Consider the following 10,077-nt stretch of genomic DNA (forward strand, 5'->3'; position numbering starts at 1 on the left):
CAAAACCAGATGAATTTCTCCCAATTTTGGCCTTTCACTAGACAAGTTCATGCATCAATAACCTCCATCCGGGGTCTAGCACACGGTAGGACTACAGGAAAAGATGATCAACCTGTTAATAGAAAATTCCCCTCTGCTGGATTCTCCAGGGAATACCAAAAGGTAGGCTTTAAGCTTTAGCTACCTGGGATAGGATTGGCAGTCCACCTGGCCTTTGGCATTTTCCTCTGTGCGGGCTTACAGGGCTTCCCTCTGTCCAACCTCAGTACCTCACAAAAGGGGGAGAAAGAAGAAAAAGTGTACAAACACCTTTTCTAACAGCAAATTACATCTGCCTCTGACACTGCTGGGAGGCCCCTTCCCTCCGTTTCTCCTGGGAGACTGGATATTGCAGGGAAGCAATAAAAAAAACACAACTATGTCAGAAAAAATTCTTAGCCACCAGAAACTGAGGGGGGGGGAAGTTTAACTACAAACTAATACAGAACCACAAGCTGCTTCCACCTGCTAAAAACCGGAAACAACTGGACAACAGCCAAAAATTCTCCTGGTCAGGAGGAGGGATATCACCAAAATTCTGGAAGACTCCCATCGGCTGGAAAGGAGAATGACACTGATGTACCTGACTGGGTAGGAGTGCACTGAATAATGTTCTGCTCCTAAACTGGGTTTCTGGTAATAAAGTCAACAGGAGTCTTCTGCTAAAATCTACAAATCAAAAGTCTCTCTCTGCATCCTCTTAACTGCAGTGGCATTTTGGGAATGGATCTAATCCCAATGGAAATTTATGAAATTTAGGTACATTAGACAATGATGTGTATTTAACTATGGGTCAATGCTTGGGGAAAGCATTCAGTGATCAAGAGAGAAAACAGAATATTCCACTGATTTCAAACAAGGTATTTCCAGACTGATTTCACTCAGCTGAGTGTTTCACTGTGGCCCACTGTTGTTCTCTGATCACAAACCATCCCTCTTTCAACAGCGTAATGGAGGTGATACTGAGATTCCTACCAGGCTCATGTCCCCAGACCCTCTTTGGGGATGCCAAGTTTCTTCCAAGAGTAGGGATTCCCAACTGGAACCACCTGACCCTAGCACCATGTCCTTCTGGCATCTAGAAGGCCCATCCATTTCCCTAACATCTCCTGGCTATTTTGTGGTCAAGGGTTGCCACACCACTTTGATCTCTTCCTCCCTATGAATAGCTTTCCCAAAGTAAAACTGATTTGATTCTTGCCAGTTTCATCACTGCCCATTGGTTTCTGAATAGCTAAAGTAAAACAGATTAGAACGGTGTTAATTTCAACACATCGCTGATAAAGAAATAATGAGGCGCCTGTCCCTACACGCCACAAAAACAGCACTGAATCAGATCATGGTTGGGGAAGTTGTTTTTGCAACCGTAAGTGCGAGAAACAAGCCCTCGGCCCTATTTATTTTTAATCAAAAGTTTAAATTCTGTAAACGCACATCACCTGTCCCTACTGTCACTAACAAGGAGACTTCTTAAGCCCTATATCAGGGTCCATCCAGTTTCAGCAGAGTCTAGAAGTTAACTGGATGTAATGGTCTACACCATACATATGGGGAAAACAGATGTTTTACCAACAAGATGATATCACAAAACACAGCAACACAAACTAACTAGAAACACACAGAATTAAGGTAACAAAGTTACCTCTACAATATCTTAGCACAACACAGAGCTTCTGAGATATCCTGCTGCTCCTGCACATTGTTGTATGTACAGCACGCTCCCCCACACTTAATTAACATTTTCCAATATGGTTTGTGTATGACTAATTTTAATCATGGGGTGAGCCTGAGCCCATTACCCGGTCTTACACTTTGTGCAGTTTGCCCTTTACAAATCAAGTGTTGAAATAGAACAAATCTTGAATATAACAATGAAAACGTCGTACTTTGTACTCTCTGCTAATTCAAACTTGCATGCTCACCAGTTATACCTGGTATATTACAATAGCATCTGAAACAAACAATACTTAGAAAAATGCTTCATCTTTGCTCTAATTTATGGATGTTCTCTCTTACTATAAAGCCATTTGTTTTAAAACTGTCATATTTTTGCAATACAGTATCATGAAAAATTTAAAAAGTAATTTGTATAAACCTAGCTTATAAACTTAACAGCAGGTACAGTACATCTGATTTAAATAGACTGCGCTCTGATAAAGCTTAAATTCAAAGGGACAAAAGGATACTTGGACTATTTCAGATCATGCTCTGAACACTTCCAGCACCTGAACTTCAAAAATCCTCCCTTGTTTCTAAAAAAACTGGAGTATTTGCTTCAGCATGAAAAGATCAGAAATTACACAAACCTCCATTTAATAACTAAATTATTCAAATAATGGAAGGTGTGGTTGGAGAAAATCAGGAAGGTCAGCACACCACCAATTAAAGGAGAAACACACCACAGTCACACGTTTATCTCCAGAATTCGAAGAGCTCTTATGTGATCTATATGCTCCCACATTTTGACACACACATTTTTTCCGTCTTTCCAAAATAAAGTAGTAAAGTATCCTAAAAAATTTTTTTAAAACCCTAACTAAAAGAGAGCGCTCTGATCAGAGCGGATATTCACACTTCTAAGTAAACAGAGCTATCTTTATAGCATGTAATGGCACCAATAACAGGTTTGCAGATAACACTCTCCCTGACCGGTCACTGAGCTATTTCAATAAAAAAATATTCATTTTGCCAGCATCATGTGGGAGATGAACTCATCCAAAAACAAGTGTTTTTTACAAACTAAACTATTATTACCAACATTAATTCCTGCAGTAACAAAAAAACAGATAAGACATAAAGACAACATCTTTAGTAGTACTTATTTCATTTGCAGTTACAGTACAGAAATATAGTAACAGCTTATGTTAATTCTCTGGCGGAAAAGAGCTTTTCCCTATTTTGTAGAAGACATGCACCTTAATTCAAAGAAGTCTGAACAATACTGTGTCTATAAACGTGATACTTAAAACACAAACTTGTCAGCAAAGAAAAATGTTAACCAGTTTATTCCTCTAATTAAAGAAATAAGTTATATTAAAATTTGTAGTAAAATTAGACCATGTTCCTGCAAGAGAGTGTTCTTGTAGTACTTTCAAGGCTTATTTATCCCTGCATTCCTGTTCAAATATGATCATACTGCATCAATCAGGGGTAAGGAGCTTACTGGGTGGATGTGTGAAAAATGCATAGATATTAAACATGTTGGAAGTCATCAACAAACTAGCCTGAAAGTCACTGAGAGACAATGATGCATGCTGATGTACTTACTGTCGAGCCAAACAAGAACGGCACTATCAGTTAACAGGGTAGTTTGATCTTTTTGAAAAATCAAAACCGTTATTATTTAGATTTGACTAATATCAAGGCTTTAATATCAGGGTTTCTTAACGGTTTTGCCAAAAGCAAACTTATATGTTCTCTTTTGTAAACATACCTATAAAATACAGATAATATATATTTTATGTCAATTTTTGCTTTCAGCATACTAACAAATTTTACATAGCCTTGTATTTGCTTGTACCTTGTAGTTTAAGAAATTAATCATTGATTTAACTAACAAATCTAGAGGGATCGCTTAGATTTAGTATTTGTGAAGGTTAATTAAACCATCTGTAAAAGACTGAACAAAATCTAAAACACACCCCACCAGCACCAGCTTTTGGTAAGAGATTTATCTCCCTAATAAATCAATAAGTTACCAAACTCTCCTTTCTAAACCTTTACAAAAAATTAGCAGCCCTGCCTTGAACAACTTTTTAGCCTGTTTATGACTTTTGAGTTGATAAATTTATAGTCCATTTGCAGAGCGTATAAATGTTCATTCATATTATACACCTATGTTGTTATTCATTTGCCTGTCTTCAAAGTCTGCCCCAGACAGTTTTGGATATACAGAATACATAGTACTATGAAATCTGTTCCGATCTTGAACTCAGATAGCACCTGCTGCAAACTTGGCTAAGAAAACAGTATCAAAGCAAGTTAGCTAAAAAACCACACGTGCCTTCTTATGAACTACTGTTTGTTGATTTCTGCTTTTGTGCAATAAAAGGTTTTGGAAACTTCCTTTTTTAAAAATCATCATTGCATTCGAAGTGTTCTTTGAAACAGGAATTGTAACAAAGTCTCATTATTATCTATGAAACCTTATAGTAAATCCAATCTTTGTTAGAAAGACTGCTGCAATAAACTGAAGTCACACACACTTGCAAACAACTTTAACCATTGCTCAAAACACTTGAGATACAACTTACTACAATACAGCACAAGTCATTTTTTAAATTTAGGGATACAGAGTCATCACATTTTTCAATACAAAACTGCATTTGCCACTACTGACGTTTACATTAAGCCAGCTGCTATTAGGTAAGACCATAAAGTCTTTCCAAATATGAGAGGTATACTAAAATTAAAGTAGGAAATTATTTATTAAGGTCATAAACCAATGTTTAAGGGATGGTTTCAAAGGTTTGCAGTGCTTCCTCAGTTTAGGTGACATCTTAATATTACAGGAGGAAGAGATAAATTAATATCTTTAACATCTTATTGATGAAATTCAACATTGTGTGACAAGGTACAGAGGGAATAGGTACAAACTAATTTCTATTTTTTGCTCAGTAAATTTATTACAGACTTTTGGTGGATTTTTTTTTATTGCTTTAAATCATTTTACTCAATTTAGTCTGTAAACTACCCTGATGCATACATCACACATGACCATCTAAACAGATTAAAAGAAAGTTGTTTCATGAAAGATCATGAAGTGATCAAAAAGTGTAAAAAAGTTTGTTTTTACACCGTATTGTGCCTCCTAAAATTTAAGACCAGGAGGGATGTTACTATGCAGTTTTTTCTGTTCACAAATTATATAAACTACCTACAATATAACTCATCATTTTAATCCATGAACTGTCTTCTCTCAACTCACCAAATGAAAACTTTCAATGACCACCAGTAAAACTAAAGTCTACTGAAGAAGCATGAAAAACTGATCGAAAAAAAGGTCTTAATTAATGCTAATGTAGTTTTAAAAGCACAATTACAACTTCAGTCCAATAATTTATACCCCTAAAAATATTGTATTGTATTTTAATCATTAAATCATCAAAGATTTTATTAAGCAGAAGAGAAATTAGTATATTCTTAAATGTAAATTTAGTAGAGCAAAAAAAAAAAAAAAAAAAAAACATTTGAAACCATTAACTACACCCCAAGTAAAGTACATTGATCTAAACTAGCCATTTAACAGTGTAAAGAGACTTAAAACTAGCAGGTTTTTCTTCTTGTGAAAACTTTATATGTATAGGCTTTAAGGAAAGAAATCTAGAGTGCAGACAATTAAAGGCAAAAACAAATTATTAAACTCGCATTTCAGAGTCATTCTAACATTAATTTTAACAAGAATGGTTGAATGTTATTAGAATTACATGTTCGACTTTCACTTGTTTATAGAATCCACACTGTTCCCTCTATTAACAAAAAACTAATTTCTTCTGTTTCACTGAAGCTAAAACCAGTTGTTCTCCTACTCCACTTCTAACAATATTTTTGTCATTAGTTATTTAGTCAAACTCTTTAGGTGGACTTTCTTTACTTTACAGGAAGAAAAACATTTTTCTCCCCCAAAATACCGGCTCTACAATTAAACCAGCTACTATGCATCCATTCCAAAACAGATCCTATGTTTTGTCCTTTTAACACATTCTGCTTCATATTAACACAATCACCACCATTTCCTAACCCTTTTAGCTAGTAATTCATACAACCCTTTGTCCTGATTCTGATATTAAAATGATTTAACTTGTGCCTTTACACTTGTTGGCGTTAGCATTAATTACCTCACTGTTTCTTCTGATGGACTCTAATCATAATAATGTATTGATAATAGAGAAGGACTATTTAGAGATTATTTTCAGTGTACCTGATTAACATTAATTCCTTTAATACTGAAACATTTCATATTCAGTATCTAAATTGCCCAAAGAATTATGTAACTCATTCAACTATAAAACTCTTATCACCAAGCATATTAGGAGATATTGATGTTCATGCTACACACGTACACTGACTACATTCATAAGGATTTTTTACTATGCATCCTGAAATATGGATCTAAAGATGCCAGCATGTACTATTGTTAATAAACATTTGAAACAAAGTGTAGGCTGTACGTATGGGCTAATACTCAAAGCCAAGATAAACAGATTCATTGACATAGCTATGGGTCCAAAGTAGCATTACAACAGGTACCAAACCAATGGTATTTTTATTCTGGGTGTCTAATTTTTTAAGGCACCCCTTTCAGCTTTCTCCTTCCATAAATACCTAAGGTAAGGAAACTAAAGCCAAATTTCAATATGCTCAATACTGGTGATCTTACACAGAAAAAAAGGACATTCTGAGTTTAGGGTGCATCTTAAACCTGCCTCAAGGTTTAAAGAGTCTCCCCCAACACCTGGCCATCTTACATACCACATGAGCTATCACACCTGCATGAAAAGTTTATCTCAGGAATGGATTTCTTTGCTCTTTTGACAAAACGTTGGTATATTGTGAACATCTTTTCTGTGCATGTTGCTAATTGGAACTTTTCCTTTTAAAGTACTTGCATTTTAAAGATTTTTTTTTTTGGTCATTAAATCTCATCTCTTACTGATTTATTAAGTACTAAAGGGTTTTTTTAATACCTGTTGTACCTCCTGTGTACTCCTAATTAGGCATGCCTTACTTGTTTGACCAGAAACGGAAGTGCCTTTTAGCTATGACATTATATATGAAAAATAAAAATAAGATCAATCCTCCTTCCTCTATTGTGGGGAGAGGAAAGAATACAAAGTGATGCAAAACATCTGTCTGGGGGTCATTTTTCCCCTAGCAGCAAAGTTCTTTCAGTAATAACTCCTGAAAACAAAGGCTATTAAACTGCAAACTACGAAGTCAACGTAATTAGAGGCAGTATTCAGCTAAGACAAGCTTCTCATTTTATTTTGTCATATTGAAATGCCTGGATCGTCCTCAAAATAAAAGTATTTCATGTGAGATTTATTAACGGAGTCATTTTAGATAGATGGCCCAAATACAAACATTTCAAAGGAGTGAAAAATAAAATCTAATGTATTGCTGTTGCCTCTGTTAAGAGAATGTTTCTCCTCTCAACCATTCTTACTTGCAGATGTTCTGGACTTGATAAAAATAATTCAAGAACATTGGGCCAGTGTATTCTTAAACTGATGGAATAAAAGTTTAATTTTTTTACCCTTATTATTAATCATCGTTTACCTTGATTCTTCTAGCCACCAGCACACACCACAAGCAACCAAAAACAGCAAGCTCTGAGGTTTTAGTTTTCAACCCTCAGGATTAAATCTCCTCTCTGAAAAGCAATTCTAGCTAAAAGATTCGACTTATCCAAGAAAGAAAACTCTCACAGCCTTGCGGGCCCAAGCATTACAATGGTAAAAGCCAAGTTGTGCCCTGACTTTCAAAGAGTTAATTGGCATTCACTGTCTAACGAAATACAATATTACTCAACATGCCTTACAGATTCCATCTACCCTAGCTTTGCCCGAAACGTTTCTACAACTGGTTTAATTGCCTGTACATCCAAAGAACTTATTTTCCAACTTAAACCGACTATTTAAAGAAGCACCTGGATGTTTTTGTTTTTTTAAGTTTCAGGAATTCTTTCCACATATTTGAATGGATGAAATGCACTCTCTCCTCCGCACACCTTTTCACAAGTAAAAACGGGTGACGTTAATCAATGGTTAGGGAGTTTTAAAAAGTTAAACCATTCAGCTAGTAGGAACGGATCTAGCCTGAAAGGACAGGATCTCCTGTCTGCACAAACACTGAAAGACAAACAGAGGGAGATCGAGCACAATGTTAAAATGGTTGAAATAAAAAGGCCAATTTAACAACACCCCCAATCTCCCCTCCCCCCCCGCCAAAAACGGGGGCCAAAGTAACCGCAATGTTAGGGGCCAGCAATCCAAACTAACAAAACAGAAGAAAATTGATCATCCGCACCGATTAATATGCTGATCATTGCAATCTAGTCAATTTCAGCTCCCACCATCCCCACCCCCTTCTATTTTCCCCTGCAACCAAAGGGGGCGGGCAGAGAAAATAATCACAGGTTTGAAATGTACAAAAACAAAGTCGGGGGTTTTGCAACTCCCAAACAACACGGACAGACACTGCGATTCCGAAAAGATCAACAGCAGCAAGAATCCACACCAGACCTCGTTGTGCACTGGAGACTTAACCATTTGCAGCGCGTGTACACACACACACACACACAGAGAGAGAACCACGTTTTCCACAACGCAGAATTTAAACACACACACAGAAGAAAACAACTCGTGCTCTTTTAAAAGAATCAACCGCAGAACTTCAGTTCTAGGTATAAAAACAGCTTCTAATGTATTGATTTCTTCATCTTTAAGTCTCTAATCCTTCCAATCATCAATACATGTGTCCGTCCCCGTCCCCCCACGTTGTATAGATCTATATAAAATAATTATTAGATCAGTGGCCTTTGTATGCTGACATATAGTCCTTTTACATCTGTGCATCCCAAGAAGGGAATGCCACACTTTGCAAAACAAAACACAAAAAACACAACCTGCTTATTCACAGAAATCCTTTCAATTAGAGGGTATTAAACCCTGATTTTAAAAAAGGCATCCAATGATTAAAGTCAATGTTCTTCCAAACACTCCTGGAAGCAAGTATTCCTGGGCCTTTCGATGTTTATTGGGCACTTTACAGTCTTGGGAGTTTAAAAACTGAATATCAGGGGAAAATCTGGAGAGGCTTTAAGAAATGAACACAGTAGGTGAAAAGATTAGGGGGTTGGAGAGAAGCAATGGGAACTATTACTCTTCAGACACGGGAACGTGTCTAAACTCTGGTTAAATTCGGGAATATCAAAGCCATCCACTCCAAGCGAGGAGAGAGAAAAGAGCAGCCTGAAGTCAGGGTATTAAATGTGCTTAAGGAGCAGATTCAAGAACAGGAAAACACAAGCAGCCCCTGAAACTCAAAAGTCACCGCAGTGCAAAACAAGCGTACCCCCCCCCCATGTTAAATGAAACGCAAAATACTCACTTTCTCCATTTGTTGGCCACAGACAAAGTGTGGCAAAGAAGAGCAGAAACCCCCAGAATAAGGTCAGGGACCCTCCTCCAGCGCCAGACTTCATTCCTTTTTTTTTAAATTACGGACAAAATCCCCCTTTCCCAAAAAAAAAAAAAAAAAAAAAGTCCAAATTTCTCCCCCTCCACTCACACAGAAGAACTATAAATTGGGAGGGTGGGGGGAGACCTAGGGAGGGGAAAATAACCTCCTCCTCCCACACACACAAAAAACACCCCTTTGGGTTTGAAAATTAAAAGGTTTTTATTTCCCTAGCTGCTGGGCTTCCGGAGAAGCCACCCACAGACAACAATGAAAATGTGGGTTGGGGCTCCCCCAGAAAGGGCGAAGCAACACTCCCCCTCAGCGCTGCCTGCAGTGATACAATGTGCACAGAAGTAGCAAACATGAAGCACATTGGGGCTGGCAGTCTGTATCTTCAGCCTCCATTTTCAAACACCACACAGGCGCAGCAAACACACGCAAAAAAAAAAAAAAAAAAACTGGATGGGAAGGGGGGGGGGATCCAAAGCAATCTTATGAGGGAGGAGGAAATACAGCTTCCCGAGACTGGAGATTATTCCCCTAAGCAGAGACCTGAGGCTGCTCCATAGGGATTCCCCTTTTCAAGCTTCCCCCACAGTAAAAAAAAAAACCAGTAAGTCCAGGTGGCTGAAGACCCTACAAACGCGGAATAAAAATGAATGAAAAGGCTTCCCCCGCTTCCTCGTCTCAGCGCTGCTGCCACCGGCTCCTTCCCCCCCCCCAAAAAAAATCCAGGACACACACAAAGCGGCAGCCGGGAGAGCTGAGCAGCTCAGCACTTCTCCTCCTCCTCCTCTTGCTGCTGCTCGCCTCCTCGCATCCCTGCGAGCACAAAAATCCAAACCAAACTGAACC

At 37.7% G+C, this 10,077-nt stretch overlaps 1 protein-coding gene across 2 annotated transcripts in view; it reads right to left on the reverse strand.

Moving 5' to 3' along the window:
- IGF1R (insulin like growth factor 1 receptor) overlaps positions 1-9,726 on the reverse strand; it is a 265,194-nt gene extending 255,468 nt beyond the window's left edge. For both annotated transcript variants that reach the window (XM_065412490.1, XM_065412489.1), the window contains exon 1: positions 9,151-9,726. In XM_065412490.1, the coding sequence (XP_065268562.1) occupies positions 9,151-9,244 (94 nt within the window). In that variant the 5' untranslated portion in view covers positions 9,245-9,726. The remainder of the gene's footprint in view (positions 1-9,150) is intronic.
- Between the last annotated feature and the right edge of the window lie 351 nt (positions 9,727-10,077).

The sequence above is a fragment of the Emys orbicularis genome, chromosome 10 (genome assembly GCF_028017835.1).
Source record: "Emys orbicularis isolate rEmyOrb1 chromosome 10, rEmyOrb1.hap1, whole genome shotgun sequence".
Classification (NCBI taxonomy): Eukaryota; Metazoa; Chordata; order Testudines; family Emydidae; genus Emys; species Emys orbicularis.